Below are 22,171 nucleotides of genomic sequence, written 5' to 3'. Positions count from 1 at the left end.
GATTCTGAAAGGAGAACAATTAATCCAAGATCCTATTTGTTTTAATCTAACACTGTCAACTAGTTTTAGGTTTGCAGTCAAGAGAAAAAAAATGTCTGTTAAGCTCTACAGCACTACCTAATGTCTAAAGACAATCCTCAGAAAAGGTACAAAGATGTTTTATCACAGCACTATAGATGGAACAGAGATTTATTATTGTACTGAGCACCATTCCAGCAGATGCCTTTTGAATTACAATGAGATTATTAAAACTTTACAAATCATTATTTTAAAACCTGACAAGAGTACTTTGGGAACCGGAGCATCTTGATGTCATTGCTGATGATGCATTACCTGTGGTAAGGCTTCAGGAAAATTCCCAAGTAAAAAATTAGTTATAAAAGTATAAAATATATTAATATTTATTTTAGTACCTGCTATAAGTTCAAGGATAATAGGTATATGCATCAGAACAGCTGAATGGTCGTATTTATGCCAGCATTAGAAAGATGTTCATCTGCTGCAAAGTTTAATTAATTTTCATAGATAGTTAATTTTCTGTTTCATTATCAGTTCCCTAAATTTGAAAGACAAATAATTTATTTACAAATAGAAACTTCAGAGAGGTGTATTTTTAGAGCAAACAGAAGATAAATAACAGAGTGAAGCATCCAGGCTGCCTTCGAAGTTCTAATATGAATGATAGATTGCAGCAGGTTGTGATTGATAACTTATGCATTCTGGAGCACTGACTGAAAAGAAACAAATTGTTTACTGTTCACCCCAAACCATTCTCAGGTAACAAATGACTCTGATCTTTACCTATCAAATAATGCCTGTGATGCCCTTAAACATCAGTGAATGAGGAATGTGTGGGCTCACTGTGTCCTTCAGGGGTGACCTGATCCCTTAAGGACAATATTTCTGCCCCTCTCCCCTTCCCAACAAGTAGAAAGTTTAAGCAGCTACTTACCATGATGTACAACGCCCTTCAACCCATGGATAATGGGATCCAGTGCTGAATTGTCCCTCTGACTGACCTACATGCAAAGGATACAGGATTGGTTACATCTACTCTGGCATTAGGCAGAACAGTTTCAGTTTAATCTTCTAAGGAGAGAAAAGAAAAAAAAAAGATGTTACCTAACAAGCTGCTGAGTTCTTACATTTACAATGGATCTTCACCAAATGCCTAAGGTACATGGTGTCACAAAATAGTGAGGAAGGTTAAATAAAAACAAAAAGTGTCCTCTGCATTCTTTAAAGCATTAACCAATTATCAGCCTTGCAAAGCCTAAAAACACAGAGCTGGTTTTTCTCCATCTACTCCTTCTTTCATAGAGAAGAACTGCTGTGATAAACAGAAGTCATCTCAGACCAGTCCATTCCTTACCAACAAGGCCATAAATCTGGTGCTGCCACTGCAGTCAAGGAAGCTGGATCCCTTTCAGCCCTAATGGAATTTGGCCTTGGCATCTCATTGCTATTCATATTTTTAAATTTATTTAATTTAGTGTCACTTGGACAAAGGAAAGGCAAAAGAGCTCTGTGAGAAGATCTAGAAAAAACCAATCAGTTTTAGACAATGTAATTGCCTGCACTGCTAGACCAAGACCTGGAACATTCCTTCTATCACTCAGAAATTGAACATGTCCTCCACAACAGTGAGATCTACCACCAGAGAGAGAAGGGAAAGGCAGCAGGAAGGATTAACCCTGTTGAGCTTCACAACTTCCAAATTAAACCCATCATTTCAGTCACTTACTTGCAAACAGACAAGGAATTCACAACCAATAATGCATTTTTTTAACCTTTTGCCTCTTCAGAGGTATTGTAGGAATAACTCACAATTTCTGTGAACATCTTCCACTATTTAAGATACTTGCCAATTTACTTTTGGGAGATAAATACTGCCATGTATCTTACTCATGGGGTACATTCTTCCTTCTTTTCCCCACCAGCTTCAGAACCTGAGCAGTGTTGGTAATTTCTGGATGGACAGCTCCTAATGGGCAACACATCCCATACAAAAGAGCTGCCCTGTATTTTACTGCCTGCTGATGGCCTCAATGCCATGAGGAAAAACGGTGTTTAATCACATTATGGTCGTGTATTAATGCATTTGGAAAGGAATGGAGACAAAAGGAGAAAATCCTGAAAAAGGACCTTGTGCCCAGCAGGGAGCACACTGATCTATGAAGGGCAGAACCAGCCTGGAGCTGTTCTTAGGAGGACATCATTGACCACAGCACATCCAAAAACTGTGCTGTAATAACATCACAAATTTTAATAGCCTGATGAGAAAATTGGAATTCATTGCCCAAGTTTCACAAGCACAAGTGCCTCTCATCTTGTCCTTCCTCCCCATAACTAATTAGGATTCTTAGAAACCTCATTATCTTCTCAGCCAACTGCATTGAGATAAACCAAAACAAACCACTTTTCTTTTTCTGTTCATTTGCCCTATGAACTACTCTGCTGTGTTCAGGACACATTCTCATGCACTTCTCTAGAGACAAAATGGTTTGGTGTTGTAAATGGAAATTGAAAATCCTCTCTCATCACAGTACTCCAGAACTTGCAATGATCATCTAGGGCAAGAAATGCAATAAAATTATCAAAGCAGCAAAAGCAGCTTTGAAATATATACAGCTCAGATGTTACTGGACATAACACCATTACCCTGAAGGCTGCAAGCTCTTTGAAGCATGAACTTTAATATGCCCAAAGGGGTGCTCTGTACACTTTGGATCCAGTATAAATAATAATCACAGGACAGTGGACCAAATTATCCACTTTGTAGGTTCTTTCTGACATCTGACAAATCAAAAAGAAACACTAAAAATACAGAGCCTGTTGTGTGACACATTCCTGCATCTTTTCCATTTATCCAGGTTTCTCTAACCATGGGTACCACTGGAAAAAAAATCATTAAAATGCAGCTAGCATTTAAGGACAAGAACATAAGAAAATATTGCTCTGGACTTAAACAATGTATTATTTATTGCTGCCTAACTATAAGTGGTAAAGAGTTTTATTCTGTTTACTTTGGTTTTATTTCTGGTGACAGCTGCAATCAGTTTGAAAAAAGCAAATAGACAGAAAGGATCATAAAGGTTAGAACTCTTCCTTTTGGGATTTTGTGTCAAAGTAGATCAATCCTTAACCTCAGCCCTGGCAGCGCCCCTTTAATCTGAGGTGGTGTGGCTGTATAGATCCAGCCATGCAGCCCCTTTGATAGCACATTCTGCAATGTGCTGTGTTCCTCAGCAGCACAAAACAGGCACAGGATTTCTATGGAGGCTGGAAGGCAAATGCTCCATGCATCTGTAATCTTGTTTCTCCAGGGGTATGGGGAGCAGGATCTCATGTTTCTTTAAAAATCATATTCAAGCAAGTGCCACTTGCAGAGATGTCAGTTCAGACCTGCACGGGATATAGCTTTATTTTCCTTCCAGGTGCTTTCCTTCCTCTTACCTTACGTTCACACACAGTTCTCTCACACCTCAGTACAACTGTTTCAGGATCTTGGCAAGACCATTAGAAAAGTGACCAAAAGGTTTCTCATTTTGTACAAGGCTTCAGATTTCAGAACAAAAGTTTTCTTACATCTTTTTCTTCAAATTCTTAAACAACCAAAAAAAAACCACCTTGAATTTCATCTCTCTATTTTTTTTCACTTCTTTGTATCCTTTTTCTGCCTGTGTTCACAGAGGAAATCAGGTTTCTGAAATCCAAAATGTCAAGTTCTATCCTCATTGCTGCACATCTCTGGTTTAAGTGGCCTGCAGCTACCACACTGGTTGAGATCAGAGATTCATCCATACAAGAATCCTGTCTCTGATAACAGCTGATACTTAAAAGAAAGGAAGAAAAAAAAATAGCAGAAAGGAAAAAAATCTACAGAATAAGAAATGTCCTTCTGACCCGCTTTACAATTCCATGCCATGAAGTTTGAGCTTATATCCTCCTACAAACTGTTTTTTTTACTTCCTTTGTTATATAATATGTGTTCTTCCAGACATGTATTTTTTTATCTTATGAACATATCCTGAAGGACAACAGCAATGAATTATTCAGATTGGAATTTCTACATTCCACATTTCTGCTGGTACCTTAGAGAAAGATCACACATCTGTAACTGGGTCTGGGCACTTTGGCTTCACCCAACACATGCCTGGGCAAGGCTTTTCTTGTGAGTGAAAAGCTGTGAGTTTCTCTCCTACTCCTTCAAGAACTTACCAGAAGAAACACCAAGAATGACAAGGAATTCTAGGCACAAACACAAGCCTACAATGCTGCAGAGTGAGTATTAACAGACAGATGGAAAAGCATCCTGAAATTGCCCTAAAATACCCACAGTACCACTACTACAAATGTTGCTTCCTGTACAGGATGCTTTTGCTCAAAACTGACTAACACTCTATAGGTCTGCAGTAAACAGATGAAATAATGCTTGTGTGCATCATTTATAATTGAAAAATGCCTGTAATCCTCTTCAGCAGCAATAAATAGGTAACTGTCATGCTAAGCACAATGGAAAAACAAACACAGAGATATCATCAAGCAGCTTCCTGTGCTAACAGAGCTCTCACCATAGGGTAAATATGGGATGAACATGATATGAAGAAGCAAAATCTCTTGTTTTTTGTACCCTTTGGGTGACTCCAGTACCTGGTGCACATGCCATTCTGAATAGAAAGAGTGGCTTGATGTTAATGCAATTATTCAGACAAAAATTTGCAATATGGCAAAAGGCAAGGCACAAATGACCCCATTCTGCAGTCATAAACCAGATATGTTCTTCACATGAAGGCATGGTGGAAATCTTACTCTATACAGGTTAGATTTACTTACAGCTCCTGCATCTGATGCAGGGACTGGGAAATTATTCCTTCTTCAGTGAACAAGGCTGATCAGCCATGAGCTCTATTGGCAGCACTGTTAACACCTCTCAGCAGCACAATGTGTTGTCCCTGTGCATCAAAGTGCTGCTGCTACATCTGTACCCTTGAAGGCAGGCCAGGGAGCTCAGCCCCCTCTCAGGACAACATTAAAACTCCAAAGAGGACAGTTTCAGTGACTGAGCAGAGCAGGAATGTGAGCAGAGGACAGACCAGAGCACCTCAGCCAGGCTCACCATGCTAGTTCAGCCACCAAGACACAGCATGTGAAAATAGACTTTACTGGGCAAAGTTCTACCCCTGTGCTGCAGCTGTACTGAGCTCAGCTTGTCCTCGTGAGTTAAAAAACACCAACCTGTTCTCATTTTCTATCACTCATTGTAGAGCAGCCAAAGCTCTCTGTTCATCTGATTATTTTATAGGACAAACTCAGAACCTCCTGAAGACCCTGATTTATCAAAACTCAGCAGAATCATAAAGTGTTAAAATTTATGCCACATGCTGTATAATTAAAACCATATGCTAAAGTCATGTAAGAAATCCATGACCTGTCTTTCTGCTGGAAACAGTTCTATAAAGCTGCAAAAAAGATCTCAGGCAAACATACTGATCTTACTGTGCTTATTTTAGAAACACCAACAAATAAAAACAAGGAAACACCCAAATACACACTGAGGCAGTTGGAGAGGCCAAACAGCAACATCAGACCTTAACTCAAAGACCCCTGTCCAAAGCACCAGACACTCCCATTGCCCAAAGCTAAAGGCTGAAATCTGAAACCCAGATTATCCTCCCACCAACCAAGGAGGTCTGGAGGGAGCACCACAAGTTTCTCTAATGATCACTGGGTACCAGCTACCTTGTGAGAAGTAGGTGAATATTAATCATTTGAACAGATCAGGAGTAAGGAATACATTTTCCTTTTAAAAATATGTTGGAAGAAAAGGGTGTGGGGGAAAAAAGAACTGAAGAAAACTCACCTATTTGGGTTGATACAAAATACAAATTCCTCTTTCATTTCCACCTTAAAAAATATCAGGCATTTAGACATTAAACCGTCATAAATTTGCAGCAACCGCTTTCAAGCTCATTAAATGGGCTCACAGACAGTATTGCAAAGCATCTCAAAGTGAAGGAGAATGCCACAGTCGGCTATATTGAAAGGTGAAATGACATGCATTTTGTGCAAGGCAGAGGAAAATGAATGGCAACAATTTTGTGATACAGTACCTGAGCCTTTCCCCTCTGAATAGTGATATAATTTACTTTTCTCTCCCACTGCAACATTTGGCCCTTGACTTGGAAACTAAATCTTCCATCTATCAAGCCTTACCCATCTGCTAAGTAAAATGGCCAAGAAAATCTGCATGCCTTGAATTCGATATAGCCAGCTGCTCCCAGAGTGCTGAGCATTAACATCCAGAGACCATCCTCTCGTGCTGCAAAGGACGCTGCCTGCCAAGGATGAATGACTACATACTTAACCGTGGCAGCTGAAGCCACTGACAATGGCTGACACAGAAAGATGCCAATGTGTCAAACTCTACTTTCAATTACAACACTGAAAGTCAGGGGTAATATTCCCCCAACTGTGTGCCTTCAGCTCCCATACAGCCTGCAGTTAAGATATACAAGTCACCAGCCAAAAACCCAAGCTCCAAGCACTCTGTACAAACAGCTAAGAAGAAAAAGAAAACTATTATGAATTAACTTGGTTGCAGAGATTAAATTGTCCTGTAGGGCTTCAGGACAATCAACATGGTTAAACAATTTATTCTTCTATCAGCTCAGTGATGTTGGACAGATGCCAGTCTCCAATCTCTGTGGGAAAGGACCTGATTTTCAGTTGGTTAGAACAGAAATTATAAGAATCCCATTTAATGTGAACACTGCGCCACACAATACGTATTTTAACACCACAGCAACAGGATTTAAAGAATCCAAGATAATCACCATCAAAAGAAACATTCTTTCCTCACTAAAGGGAAAGCACTAGGGATATTGCTTTTGAAACTCTTCAAATCCATGTCTTCAGGGCCAAATAAATTCAGGGCCAGCTATCAGCTTGGGCAGCCCTACTCCTAATCCTTCTGAACAGTGATGCTTTAACCTGCATCAGTCTGCAGCACTTGGAAGGGATCCTGGCTTTGTAGTCCACACCCTTCTGCCCTGCACTAACTCTATTGTCCCACCTCTTGCTTCTCTCCCTTTTGAAGTCCACATTGTAAAATCTGATTGTGGATAAATATCTAGTTTCTTAAACATTACTGAATAAAAGGAAGTGAAAGATTCCAGCTGGATCTGGAATGCGGATGAACAGATATGAAAAGTTTACATGTGCTTTGCTTTGAAATAAAGCAGGAAATATTTATCTGGAGCTTTCCAGGAGAGCTGATGGGTGAGAAGGGATACTGGTTGACACAACAGCACACTGAGCTATCTATGAAGCCAAGAAAATGCCTACAGAGCTCCCGACATAATGATAAGCTGGATTTGGTGCTCTAAGTTTTTCACCTTCACAAGCACCAAATGATCCAAGAATGATATATTCCTGCTCCTCCACAGATGATATTTTCTTCCATCTCCCCCATATAAGCTATAATTGCACATCTCCCATATGAGCTGATGCAAAAGGACAAATCTGGCCAAAAGCCTGCAGCCTGACAGAGGTGAGCAGGGAGGCAGAAGGCATTTGCTGTGTAATGAATGGACTGCCCAAAGTAAGTATCCTGCAGAATATATTTGTAAGAGAAAACAAGAAATGGAAACAGCCCCCTTAATACTTCAATTTTCTACTCATGTGTAAAATCAGAGAGAATAACAGGTACCCAGGCAAGATATGACACTGAACCTTAAAGTGGCACATGCACTATTTCACACAGATACTACTATGGCCTTTGATTTTTTTAAAAACGTGCATTAGAGCTGATTTTGTCTTTGCCTATGGCAACTGGTTTCAAGTTTAGGGATTTGAAGGCAAACTCTGTTGAGTTAAATTTGGGTTTTGGCCTTCAGGTGTTAATAATCCTGCTATGAATGAAAATATTCTGAAGTCATAGAGGTGCATATGCTGGAGGAGGGGGTGCTCCTAAATGTCTCATTCACTATGTTGTTTCAAGGGAAGAGAAAAAAAAAGTTAATGAGTCTTCCAATAATTATTTTAAATAGAGTATTGGGTGTGCATTGATCCTTCTAGCTAATTCCACTTTGAATAATACATCATTCTGACTGAAAGCTTGCTAGTGATGTATGAACTTCATATTTCACTACAGCATTGGAAGATAGCTACTAGCAGGGTGTATTAACTAGCAGTGCCAAAGAGGAAGCTGCACTTTTGCCTTTACTTTTTTGAAGTCCACAATGGTTTTAAGAGCTATTGAACTGACTTTGGGGTCAGGTGTTCTGGCTGTCCCTCATCTTTGCTTGAGTGCAATGAAGCTGTTTGCAACCACTGCTCCTCACAGCCTTTAACTCAGCCCCTGCATCACTTTGTCCCTGCTGCCTCTGCGCCTGAGCTGCAGACATTCTGGGCCTAGGATGGGACAAAGCAGGTTATAGATCAGCAACTTCCCCTTTCATTATGTCCAGCAGGGATGCTTGAAAACACAAGGAGCATAAATAGTCACTTTTACACCACAGGTTGGCTGAAATACCAGTGTCACAAAAAGAGCAAAGCACTGGCTACCACAGAAGAACATTGAACAGAATCTGTGCGTTGGTGCAACATCCTGACACAAGAGACTGTATCAAAAAAAAGCAAGACCATGAAACTCGGAGGAAGAGTTAAGTTTGCTTAATAACTCAGTTCAGAGTGCTCTGTGTTTGTGCACACTGAGTTCCTTTGTTAGCAGAGAGGAGCATTGATCGTGCATTGTAACCTGCTGGCAGTGGCTGATTGGAGCACCAGGCTGAGGAAAACTCTGCAGCTTCCTCTCCACAGCATTTCTTCCATTCACTACCACAAGATTTGCAACCTGCAGCATGGCAAGAAACAACAGACAATGTATTTTCCTTTCTTTTTGTAAGGCACTCTTTTGCCCAAACTTTGACTTATTCCATTGCTAAATTAATTAATTTCCCCAAAGCATTCTTGCACAAATTCAGCTAATTTACTGCAAGTGAATAGCACATTCAATTAACAAATTACTGAATGATCTTAATACACATATGTCTAAGGAAAAACAAAAGATATGCTCAGCCCAAAAGCACAATCTGATTAGAGCAATAGAATAGCTCAGATACAAAGTTCTGTAAAAGACAAAAATGTAATTGAAACACAGAGGAGAGGCAGCATCAGTGGCAGCTTCTCAAAGCTGGGGAAGCTTGATTGATGGACTTTGCCATCTGCAGCTGCGCAAAAAAGGGCTACAGTAGCTGCAAGTTTATTTAAAGCAATTTCAGTGCACTGAGCCTACTTGTTCTCCTTTGAGAAAATAATATGATTTCTTCATAGAGCATGTAGTCTATTTATTTAAGCAGCAGTGTGCAAGATCTCTCAATCCTACCAGCAGTTCAGCTGGAAAAATGACACACCAGGGGGTAACATTTTATCAGGATGGAGGCTATTTTATAAAAACTGCCATCAGGTATAAACTGTTCTCATCCTCTGAGTTAAAAAAAAAAAGGGGGGGGCCAAAAAAAAAAAAAGAGTTTGGTCTCTTAAAAGAGTTTTCTCAATTTGCTCAATTTACAGTTTTTAGGTAAAAATAACCATTTTGACCTAAGTAGGGAGGAAAATGAAATGGTGTAATGAAAAAATATAACAAGCACTACAGCCAGATCATCTTACAACACCCACTCCTTGATGTACAGCTTCACACATTTGGAGAGGCTAAACTCAAAACTGTGAAACCACAAATGGAAGTTAGCTCTCATTTTCTTCTGTTCCTAGCTTGAATTTGGTACAAAATTGTACAAGTGAGAAAAAAGTATCTCCACCTCTTTTTTTTTTTTTTTTAAATGAAAATAAAGCAATGAAGTCTGTTGGCTAAACAGGAAAATTTCCTGGGCAAAATGCAAAGGCTGAAAAGGAACAGCTCAGATGGACATCTGGAACTCCAGCATTTTGCAGGGGTTTAATTGAATTGCTCCAGCTAAGCTTGCCTAGGATGCAGCAGAGATTTCCAGCCTTTTCCTCTTTTCCAGCCAACACAAAGGATTTTGGTGCTAGAGGTCACATCAATCTCTCCTTTAAAATAAGGAAAAGGAATTGTCTCAGCTTCCCAGCATCTTTTATTCATTCTACAAGAAAAGTCCTGTCTTTGTCTCTCCCAGCACAGCCCTGGGCTCCCTCCAGCCAGGCCATTACAGATGACTCAAGCCAGCATCAATGAGTCACAAACACAGAGGATGCAGAAATGTCAATTAAGTTACACAGTCACTTCCCTAATGACAACCACACCTCAGTTCACAATTAAATTAGAAATCTAGTGAAAATTATTGTAGGGCAGATTTTTTTTTTTCCTCCTTAATGTTATGCTTTGAAAAATCAAATTCCAGCACAGCTTGTTTGCTGCTCCTTTTACCTATTTCTAAGGAGGTTGGTGTAAATTGGCCTCCCAAAACTGCAGCAGCAATTTTTGCTACACCAAATTCCCCATTTCTAATGCAGCAGCCATGGGTTGGGTGGGCTCTCAGGCATCTTTGTGGTACAAGGACCCAATGTTAAACCAGTGCTGTTCATCAATACCTTCCAGCACAAAAGGACAACAACAATACAGTCTTGAATTTTTAATTTTCTTTCAAGCAAGCTCTTCCATCTTTACTTATATTTCTGTAAATTTTCAGTGTCATATAATTCTTGCAGGTATGTGCAGCTTTGCAAAATGCTATGAACTTGCACAATTTGGTGCCCATAGTACCTAAGGCAGAAAGCACCTACTAATCCTCAAAATTTCCTCACTTCTGACTCCACTTTTATGTCTGAGTAGCCTCCCTCTTCCATCACACACCTGCCACATCCTCCTCACTGTCTCTTTCCACCCAAATGTTACAGCATCCAGCATCCTCCTCTCCACATCCCCCTTGAGCATCCTTCCACAACTCTCCCACCTTTTCCTCTCCACCTCCTGCCTCTCCAAGGAAGTTCCTCGGGTCTTTCACCCCCTGAGATGTTCTTTATGGAGGCAGGAGACAGAAGTAGCTTTGGCTGCTGAGGATGGTGAGTGGGCTTGCCCAGGGGATCCTGGGTGCCAGCAGACAGGGTGCCAAGGGTACCAGCTGCAGGGCTGCCAGGGCTCCAGAATCAGTGGGATTGAAGTGTGGGTGCACCAAGAGCCAGCCACAGAGCTGTCCCTGGGCAGTCACAGCAGAACTCCAGAAGCAGGGCAGAGAAATGAGGCAGTCCATATCAATCCTCTTCAAGCCACTGAATTAAGAGTGGCAGGATGTGGCCTGCATTTTTTTTTTTTTTTTCTCAGCTGCTTCTAAATTGCTCAGGTTCCTGCAGCAACAGAACAGCTCAACCCCACTGTTTCACCTGGTGTAACGCCAGACAGAAACAGTGAGGTTTATATGTCAAGATGTTTATTTTCCTCTTGGTTAGCATGACCCAACAACTCACTCAGTTCCTTAAAAAAACATTTCAACAAGTATCATGGCTCATGTTTAGAACAAATGGGCAAGTTTTGTGCAGAAAAACAGCACTTAGAACACAAGTGCATTAAAAGCCTGGCAAACATTCAGTTTGTGGCAGCAGTTTCTTCCTCTTGAAATACAAAGAAATACAAAAACTAACATGACATGTGTGCTTGTTTCAAGATGTTCTACATTTCAGCAGTGGCAAAGTGAATGCTATTCAATCACTGTGAGCAGGTGATAATCTTAAAGCCACAGAACTCCTCAGGATTCTCTAGCCTTCATGCCTCTGCTCCATGGGCTTCTTACAGCTTTCCTGAGCTCCTGTGGAGTGTGACCTATCTATGGAGGGCATTTTCAAGCTCTGTCTCTGGTCAGGAAGCCCTCCTCCTACACAGGGTATAACTTCAAAATTGCCAAAATCTAAAAATCTCAGGGAAAGTTATGAGAAAAGAAGTAAAATACAACTGAACAGGATTTAAAACAAAACTTAAAACAGGGTTAGAACAAAAGGTGCTCTTTGAACAAGTCTAGCCTGACCCAGAAGAGTGAAGATGCTTCCTGCAGGTGAATGTACATAGGAATGCTCACAGGAACCTTCTTCCATCTCATCTCCTCCTCTCTGAATTTGCTCATGAGAAAACCTATTAATTTGAGGTGGTTCCTAACATTTCCTTATTATTTTTTCTTTCTTCTCCCACCCAGCACTGTAACTCCTGGGTGTCCACAGCTCACGAGCAGTGGTTATGATCTGATCCCCAGTGCTGTGGCAGAACAGCTGGACCATCCACGCTCCTGGCTCATGCATTGCCACAGCCTCAGTTCTGGTGTCCACCTCTAGAAAAGTTTCTTATCTCTCTTCTTAAGATCCACCAGGCTGCATGGTCTCTTGATGTCACCACCCTCATACAGCCTCCTGCAACTGACACCACAACCTGCATCAGGTTTTTCCCTGCCAAAAGCCTGATTGTTATGGAGGGAGCTAAAGAGCCAAGCTCTGTGAAGGCAATCCACAGAGGGCTGGCACTGAGGGACATCTTCACTGCCAGGCTGCCCAGCCAGTCATGCCCAAAGTGCCTGAGACCCAGCACAGTCAGAATTGCAGCCCAGCTGGAACAAGCTCACCAGGAGCACTGCACTGCTGCCTGCTGTGAGGATGAGAGGCTTTCCAGAGCAGCACCACGGCCCAACAGCTTCATGCTGGAGCATCCCATGTTCCCTGGAGTCTGGTTTGTACCCCCAGCACACTGGTAGGATGCACCTGCACTTGCTGCTCTCTTTACACTCAGATTTTAAAGAGGGCAGCAAATAGATATGGCATGATAACAAAGGCATTTTAAAAATGTCCTTTTTAGGGTTAAAGACACTATATGTCTCAGTTGTATGTCTCAGATGCAATGCAAGCAGTGATGAAGGAAGGAAGAGGGCACTTTCTAAAAGGCAGACACAGACTGGGCACTTAGGACACAAATACAGCATTTAAAAAAATTGCTTCTGACACAAGAACAGCTGACAGAGATAATCTCCACAGCTCAGCATGAATTAAGACAGTCTTTCAACAACTCTATTAGACAGGTGTGGTAGCAGCCAGCTGTACTGCATGCACAGACCAAGTTTCTCTAAAAGCTGAGTGCCCATATGGCCCTGCAGCACACTGAGGTGGTGCCACCCGCCCGGGCATCACCCTCCTCTCCCACCACCATCTGTCCTCAGAGAGGGATCAGTACCAGCCTGAGAGCAGTGCAGAGCTGGTCTGGATAATGAGTGAGTTCAGACTCCAAAGTGATGGATGTTCCCATCCACAACACAGGGACCCCCAGACAGCTCTAAAAGCCAGCTTTACTTCTGGCCTTTAATTCTCTGCTGAAGTTATGAGCAGAGGCAAGTCAAGCCATAAGGTGGGGTGGGCTGTGTGCTATTAGGAAGGTAAGCTTATTATCTGAAATGTAATAAATCTCTGTAGATATCTGGAATAGCAGAAGGCAACAGTTTGCTTTGCCATATCACTAGTAATGAGTTGGCAAGAGGAGAGCATTCCAAAATGTTAACCTAAAGCTTAATTTGACTGGTATGCACTTTGGGATAGTACCCGACATGGGGAACTATCTGTCTGTTCATGCCTCCCATGAAATGCAGGAGGATATAAAAATGTGTGATTTTAGCAGTTTAGAATACAAAATTATGAGGAAAAAAAATCTTTGAAAAGTGATTGATGCAGTCTAATCATGTTTCACACAAGAGCATTTCAAATTATGTTAGATATTTTTATAGGATCTAGATATGATAAAGTAGGTTTGCCAGGTAGCAAGGTAGGCAGGAGGGAGGAAGGAGTAAGAAAATAATAAAATTCTTTTCTTACTTTTTACACAGGCATATGGATAAGACCGTACAAACCAGAGATAAAATGTACCAAAAAATTGCTAGCTTAGCTGTTAAGGTTATGGAGCTTTGCTTTCTAATCAACACTTACCCATAAAGCTGTTTTTAAATATTGATCTGATATCATGTTCCCAAGGGAAAATAAATATCAAAAGGGGTGATTTAATTCAATCTTCATGGTTCCTGCATAACCATGATCCTATTTCTTCCAAAACCCAGAAAGCAGTAACTTAAGTGAAGCTTACAGATCAGCTAATATATTTACAGCCTTAAAATAACATGAGACACACTATAAAATACAGTGAGATCCAAAGTTAATCTCTTTTAGCAATATTCTAGCAGCAAGTAAAGATGAATTTTACGGTGAAAAAAATCCATTTCATCAGGAGCAAGACTGAGCTTTCTAATAACCACGCTCCTTTCTAATGTGGTACATCATTTTACTTTACTCATAAAGAACACTTTGCCAAATCTCCAGTTAGGCTTCATTTGATACAGCAGAGATGTTGCAAAACCAATACCCTCTTGCAGAGAGTCTCTTTAGACTTGATAATGACCACATTTCCATGCATTTTTGATGCACAGAAAGGGTACAGTTACAATCAGCAGCTAAATACTGTTCTGATGGTGTCAGCCAGACAGCTTTTCCTTGGCTCCTCAGAGCTGTGAAGCAGTTGCAAACACCATAAGCTCTTAGGAAAAATCCTGCTCCACCAAAACTCACTGTTCAGAGGTGCCGAACAGATTTAAGCAATTTATTTAACACATTTCACTTTTCTGCATAGAATAAGATGGTGATTAGCATTCTTGACTCTCACCTATCTCCAGCAGAGCATAAGAGCACATCCCAGCTTCTGTGCTGGTTTTGTTCTGGAAACTGATACCAGCACACCTGAACTTCAAACAAAGGGAGCTTTAAATTACTCAAAGCAGGACCACTGAGCTCATTTGGAACTCATTACCTTAGTCAAATTAGTGAGCTTTTCAGTGAATCCCAGATGTAGAAGATACCTCTGAAAGCTACTATAAAGTTATGCTGTAAAAGGGTTCCCAGGTTTACACACCCTCAACTCCACCCTATAAACCTGAAGATTTCTGATTTAGATTCATAAGAGGTAAAACATCAGGTACCAGGATTGCTCTGGGCAAGCTGCCATGCAGAATTATTTTGGGGTTTATCTGCCATCAGCATTATCAGCTAAACCATCAGTTATACATACAAACGTCTGCATCTGTACAAAGACATCAAGAAGGGAACAGACTAGATTATGATTTACTTTCATTGCATTTTTCCTGGCCTCTGGAATGAAAACCATGGGCTCAGAATGCCCTCAATAATCATCTCTCCCACAGTCATCCTGCAGCACAGAAACTACAGAAGACAAAACCCAGCAACAACTCAACCCTCTGGCAGTAACCTTTAACATTGGATTTATAGTAATTTAGGACAGATGATAATCAAATTACTGAGGGATATTTTCCTGCATGCTGGCTCTGCATCATGTGTAACATTTAAGAATTGCACAAGAAACCACACAATCATTGCTAACAGCCGGGGTGGTGCTTACATGGACACGCCAACCTGACACCAATCCATGTGTCCCTGAAAGCTCCCAACCATCCTCTTCTCTCCTTGCATGCTTTCATGCTTTCCCATCACTTCTGATCTGGGAAAATACTGACATTTCAGCCAGACCTGCTCTGTGATTTGACTAAGGCTGAACAGTGTGGGCAGCACAAAGACACAGTCAGGATGACTGTGCAACCACCTCAGTGCCTGTACCAAACATGACACGTTCCATTTATTTGTACAAAGAGAGCCCTAAGTGATTCTTACATCTCACAGCAACCTATTAACAAAAAGAAACTTTGTGAATGGAGTATCCAGCTAAACACTTCAAACAAATACATCAATTATGCATAGTCTGTATACTTTTTCCACCTTAGGGATCAAACTGGAACGAGACTAAAGAATTATGTTTTATTTGTATTAAAAATGTATCAGCTGCTGTCCGAGAAGGTTTTCCAGAACATTTGGTATGCTACCCAGGAAATTCTGTCTGAAGCTTGTATTGTTTATTCTTGCCAATACAAGGGGAAACGTGGTGCTGTTATAGCTGAGAACTACAGTAATAATTCTTCAGGCAGAACAGCTTGTATTTAATAACTTTTTCATCTGAGCCAGAAGATCTAAAGGGAAAGGAAGCCCCAATTTTACCCATCTATTTTATATATTCAGACTTTACAACCAATCTCTCTTTTATGGCACAAAGTGAAACTAGACGATCATTTATGAATAGATCCTGTGCTCACCTTTGCTTAAAGTGTGCCATAACACTAACTGGTAACCAGAGACATAGGAAGACTTTGCAGTTTCATGGAAGACACTGAGGGCAAAAAACAGGTGTAAGTTTTTTAAGGGTTACACAAATCCTGTTCAAAATCCTGCAGAACTGGGAAACTATGACTGGAGAACTGGAGTTTCTTGGCTGAAATGTTAGATTTCTCCATCCACATCTCACAAATGTAAACCACACGTAGTACATTTGGTATTATAATCCTCTGAGAGACAAATGGATTAGAGAGGTAGATGAATACAGAGCCTGTTAAAAAAAAAATAAAATTAAATTTTAAAATGAGGTGGGCAGGCAAGCATAAAAAACTCTCTTCCTGAAATCCAGGCTGGATGTCTAAAAACTGGGAGAAAAAAGGGACTTCCCAGAGGCAACGGTTCTGTTTGGGAGAGAGGAGAGGAAAAGACAAGAATGTATATCTTCACATCTCCTGTGAATCTGTAACTAAGATCAATTTTAGCAAAACTCTCCGAAAACTTAGCAAAAAAATAGATTCTTTATTTACAGCTTCTTTCTTTCTTAAATAAAAGGCCAAGCAAAAATGCACTGGATTTGGGGCATGTAAGAAGGACAGGGATGAAGCAATTGTTGGTATCACAAAGTCACAAACAAGCCACATTTGAAGGCTTTTCAGTGCTCTGAGACACAAAAAGGGGCTGCTGTTCCTACCTAAAGCAGTGATGGAGCGTGCAGCCAGGCTGGGGGTCCCTCCACGCTGCCCCAGCTCTAGGTTTGCTTTGTGATGTTTGACAAGGTGACCAAGTGATGCATCAACAATGCACAACAGAGACCAAGATGCACAAACTACTACTGTAGATAGGGAACTGATTTGTTTTTCAGTCTAATGATTATAATCAGTAAACTTCCTGAGTCTCAATGTTCCTGAACCACAGAAGGGGTGAGATTATAGGCTGACAACTGTAATTTTTATATATTACACATGTAAGTGTCATTTTCAAGAATCTAGTAATGAAAACTCCACAAGACATTTTCAATAAATTTAAAAAATTTTATGGCATGGCTACAAAATAATTTGGTTTTGTTTTTTGTTATTTTTTTAACCCGGATATTTTTAAATTACAGAGAAGTAAATTACTGTGTTTAAGAAGATGATATTAGACACTATAAATATTTCTAAACTGATTCCACTTCTGAACATCAAGGGTGAGAGAAAGGAAAGGGAAGAAAAGAATACACAAATGCATGCTGATCAAGTTCTTAAGGCAAGTAATTAAAATAAAACCACTAAAATGTAAGGGGACAGTTATGAGAATTAATGCTAACAGGTTGGTATGTAATTTAATGAAGCAAGTTAATAATGGCATCCTGCTTGGGATTAATTTCAATACATTAATCAATTAAGAATCATTCAGAAAGCAAAAAAACTGCAGGTTAAAAACATTTACAATGCTATAAACTGAAAGACAGTGATCCAAACATTCAAATGAACATTAAACCAGAAGAGCACAGAGATCTATTCCCATGCAACATATACAACCTGGTCTCATTAATGGTTATGACTGATAGCTCAAGACCTTGAGGACAGACCCCATAAAATGTGCATTTTTTGTATTTGCAGCATTGCAGAACTTTGGAATCCAAGTCCTCTCAACAACAAGAAAGTTTGCAGTTCCTTCTTAACATCAATAATTGTGATTTTTCCATTAAATAAATTGGACCAAAGGACTGTGATTTATCACAAAAAGCAGAAGTCACTTGGTAACCCATCCCCACTGTTATCCCCCCCTCCTTGCTGCTGCATCCAAGCCAGAGACAGCACAAGTAGTCAGTTGTGGTCTCAGACTTTGCAGTTCAGAAAGCATTGACAGTGCATTTGTGGGGGAAAAAGGATCTAATTCTAATTTTTACCTTCAATTAGATTTTTTAGATGCTTTGGAAATTCATTTTAATCTCAGAAATTTCATTTCTGAGATTAAAAACAAAATAAAAGCCAAAGACTCTCTGTGCATTCTGGTATTTTGCTCTGAACTGTAAAAAGAACTGCATGGCATCGCTTTCAGTACTGCCCATATCCTTTAAAACTCAATCTAACAAAAATGCTTTAATTGAAAGCATTGCATTTTGGAGGTCATCAGACTTTTTCCCTTAGTGGAAAATACCATGAACAAGTTCACGGAGTGCGGAGAAGAAGGGAAAGGAAGACGATTGCTTGGGCTCTGAAGAAGATAAGTGCACATAAGGTAAATTACCCTTCTACACTGCACAGTCAGCCTGTGGATAGAAAGTTTCAACACAGCAGGTTGCAGCCATCATGATCTAGAGACTGCAAATGCCTCTTGGCAGAACACAGGCAAGCAGAAGTGGAACGATGTGTTTGCTTCCAAGAACGATCTGTTTCAGCCGCCCTGTCAGTCTGTGCCTCCAAACCCAGCCCCCCTCTCGCTCACACATTTGTGCCTCATTCCTCCAAGCAGGCTTGCTCAGGATGTTCAGGCTGCTGTGTGAACACCTCTGCTCTTCACACTCACACATTCAGCCACATGAGCTCCTTCTCATGACAAGCCATGACGAGCGTGCAGCCATGCGAGCGAGAGCCCGAGCCCACGGCACCCTGCACAGAGACAGAAACTGCTCCTGTTTGCAGGGGATGTGACACCAGGGAAGCCCAGGCTCTGCACAGTAACCCAGCAGCAGAGGTGTGTCTCAGTGCTGCTGTCAATGCACTGGAAGTTTGGAGAACTGAAGCATATCTGGTACAAAAACCCCCACAGGTGAAAAGGCCACTGCAATTCAGTACAATTCAGCTCACTTACAAAGTGAGTTTATTGAGTCCAGCAGCACTGAGTGATGAACACTACTGAGCTCACAGACCCCTTCCAGCTCCCTGTGCTCCCCAAATTGCTCACAGTAAGGTCCCAGGGCTCACCTGCATCTGCCCCTTCCTTACCTTTTATCTGCCCTCCTTTTTGAGCAAGAGAGGCAGCTCTGCCCTTCTCACAACTCCATCGCCCTCCACAACTATAAATCTTTTGGAGCTTCTCTGCTAAACTCAAGACTTCATCAGGGATTGTTTGACTAATGCTCTCAAGAGTCAGCCTTCTCATTTATGTACCAAAATAAAGGATGAAGAACATTACCACAAGAAAGCTTAATTTAAAAACAAAATAAAAAAATCTGTTGTAAACAGTAGTTTTACTATTAAACGTCATTTGAAACATGACTCATCTGGGCAGAGGTATGGATCAGAAGAAAGTCTCATTGTTAAGCACTGGAAATTTAATAAGCACCAAAATGGAGATATATAGATATATATATTTTACTCTCAGAGTTACTCCCCATCTGTTCTCCTTTTCCTTTCTTATTTTACATAACATATTCAAAAAATATTCATATTCCCCTAAGAAACTTTCAACATAAGTTGAAATAAAAAAATCAGAATTTTGAGCTAAGTTTAAAAAAAATTGTTTTCTTTAATGGAAAGGGTAGAATTGATTTTTTTAGAAACAGTTTCCATGAATTTTTGTCTTCTACCCAAACCCTCCTCCAATCAAAATGGTTTCAGAGGAACTTGATCAGCATGAGCACTTCTTATTAGGCACCCAAACTTGCACATTTTGGCTAAAAAACACCTCTGGAGCGTGGTCTGTGTCATTTACATACTGAACTCTACTCAAATCCAACAGACCTTAAGAAAATCTCAAAATTTTGTATTTAAATTCTCCATGATGCAAAATCATTTTTGGCAATTTTGTCTCCACTTATTTGGGGAAAATGAGGAGAATCTTTTCCTGCTCCAGAGATGCTTCCTATGTCACTATGGCATGAATTGTACAAGGTGTTTCTCAGAAAAATGTGCTCAGAAAAGTGGTGGCGCAGTGGCCACATCCACCTGGCTGTGTCTTTTTGTGTCAGGGTAGCTACTTTGTACCTCAATAGTATTTTAAAACCATTTAAAGGGCGTAGTACTGCTTTTATCAGTAACAGCTACTGTTTTCAAACAACAGCAACACTTCAAAATGATGCAAAACTGGACTTAATGAAGAAAAATACATTTCAAAATGTTTTGCTTGTCTTCACTTACATGGAGAGTTATTGGTATACAGCTACGGAATAAGGAGATGTACTTATCTTCATGGTATGAAGATAATAAAAATACACCTGTACTGATACTAAATAACACTGCTAATCAATACCAACAGTTTTAGTATTCATGAGCTACTATTAATAAAACCCCATGGGTTCTGATGTAACCATTAAAAGAATTAATACCGTAATTCAATTTTAAGTTCTTTACATCTATCTGAAGTCTATTAAAATAAATGAAAAGTCTCTCAATGACTCTAGATGATGCTCTGCATGTTAATGATGCCATGTGTTATTTTCATTCCTGCAAATCACCTTTAAGATATTGCCTAAACACTGGAGTACTGATTATGCTTCATGTGGGTGGATATAATGTTCAGAGAGAAGTGCACACCTCTCTCCATTCTCATTGTCTAAATCAAATTAATTTTGCTCAGACTTTCAAAAAGCATTAGAATAAAAGAGAGGCAGAATCAGGGAATTTCCAGGAATTGAGATGGGGACATGGGAGGGACCCTGTCTCCTACTGGATACAGTTTTCTCAACAGTCATCATATTTAAATCATTTATTCACTGAATCTGTTTTGTTAAGGTGGCAAACACATGAAACAGTTAATGAAAGGGAAGAACAGGGAACAAAAGGCTTCCAAGGGAAGTTAAAAGCTGAATTATGTAGTTTGAGAAACACACATTTAAAAACCATATTTTTGGCAAATATTCAACAGCTTTGATGGTGTTCCACCAATTTATTCTGTGTTCAGCTCATTTAGGCCCCTGTGAAAAGTGAGTGATTGATCATATTGATGATGCAGACCAAGAACTACTACCAAAAAAACCTCACAAACAGCAAGGCCACAAACGTGCAGTTTACTGAAGAACACATCCCTGGACACATGAGTAGCTAGTAAATATAAAGACATTTATATGCAAATAATACACATGTAGCTCCAAAAGTTAAAAGGGCTACAGAGTAGTTTTTTCGACAAACTTATAAAGACATGTCTGCATTGGAAGGCAACTCAACTAAAGACATGTAAACCCTTGATTTTTATTCCGTGTACTTTAAAAAATACTGCTAGTTGCACATTTGCTGCCAAGTACCTAATTACCTTTAAAAATCTAGCTCTGCACTGCTGAAGCTCTTGAGTGATCGAGGTATCAACATCACTCATCATTATGGAGCTAATTTTAATGATGAAAGCATTGCTAAAAGTTATTTTAAAATTCATTTTTACTTAATTTCTTTAGAGATGATTTGTTTGAGTACCTGAGACACAGTAACTAATCACTGACGGCTTTCTCTGCAAATATAAAATAGATTTATGTGCCCTCCCAGTAGGAACAAGAATTCCATCACCTCCTCCTGAATTTCTGAGCTATCGAATATTTGATGAGTGCTTAGGGAATCAGTATTGTGCCTTTTCACAGCAGTAATCAAGGAATGAAGTATTCTCTGCCATAATGAATCTACTGCAGGACTAAAAGATGAATATTTCAAATGCAAAAGCAATATGTTTGTTTTGAACACTTTCAAGTTTGGCTTTAATAAAGCAAGTAGTGAAGTATGCAATGATTTATATTGTTAGATGGTTAAAACAGAGCTGTGCAATATGTCTGAATGCATTTAATCCAAGTAACTACTCATTTTAAATGTGACTTATAAATATGTATAACATGTATGATGAACGGATGACTCAGGAATCATGAGAGACCTGGGCCTTGCCTTCCACCCCTGGTTTGCTTCAAAGCTAGCTCAGCCTGACAATTAACCAAGGCCCAGAGCCAGAACATCATTAACTCCAAGCTGAATCTTACATGGGCTGCAATGAAACACGAGCACCAACGATTCAAGTTAGGATCATTTAAATCAAGCCTGAGGTGCCTGGCTGGGCTGGGAGCTGCTACAAGTGTTCCAGCAGCTGGTGGAACCAACGT

The 22,171-nt window shown here is 40.1% G+C and overlaps 1 protein-coding gene across 1 annotated transcript in view; it reads right to left on the bottom strand.

Moving 5' to 3' along the window:
• Positions 1–22,171, bottom strand: part of PTPRG (protein tyrosine phosphatase receptor type G) — a 391,006-nt gene that overhangs the window by 108,493 nt on the left and 260,342 nt on the right. The window contains exon 6 of the mRNA XM_063164912.1: positions 953–1,019. Within this exon, the coding sequence (XP_063020982.1) occupies positions 953–1,019 (67 nt within the window). The remainder of the gene's footprint in view (positions 1–952; positions 1,020–22,171) is intronic.

Source organism: Melospiza melodia, chromosome 10, assembly GCF_035770615.1.
Source record: "Melospiza melodia melodia isolate bMelMel2 chromosome 10, bMelMel2.pri, whole genome shotgun sequence".
Taxonomy (NCBI): domain Eukaryota; kingdom Metazoa; phylum Chordata; class Aves; order Passeriformes; family Passerellidae; genus Melospiza; species Melospiza melodia.
The sequence above is the reverse complement of the archived record's forward strand: the minus strand, read 5'-3'. Positions and strand labels throughout refer to the sequence as shown.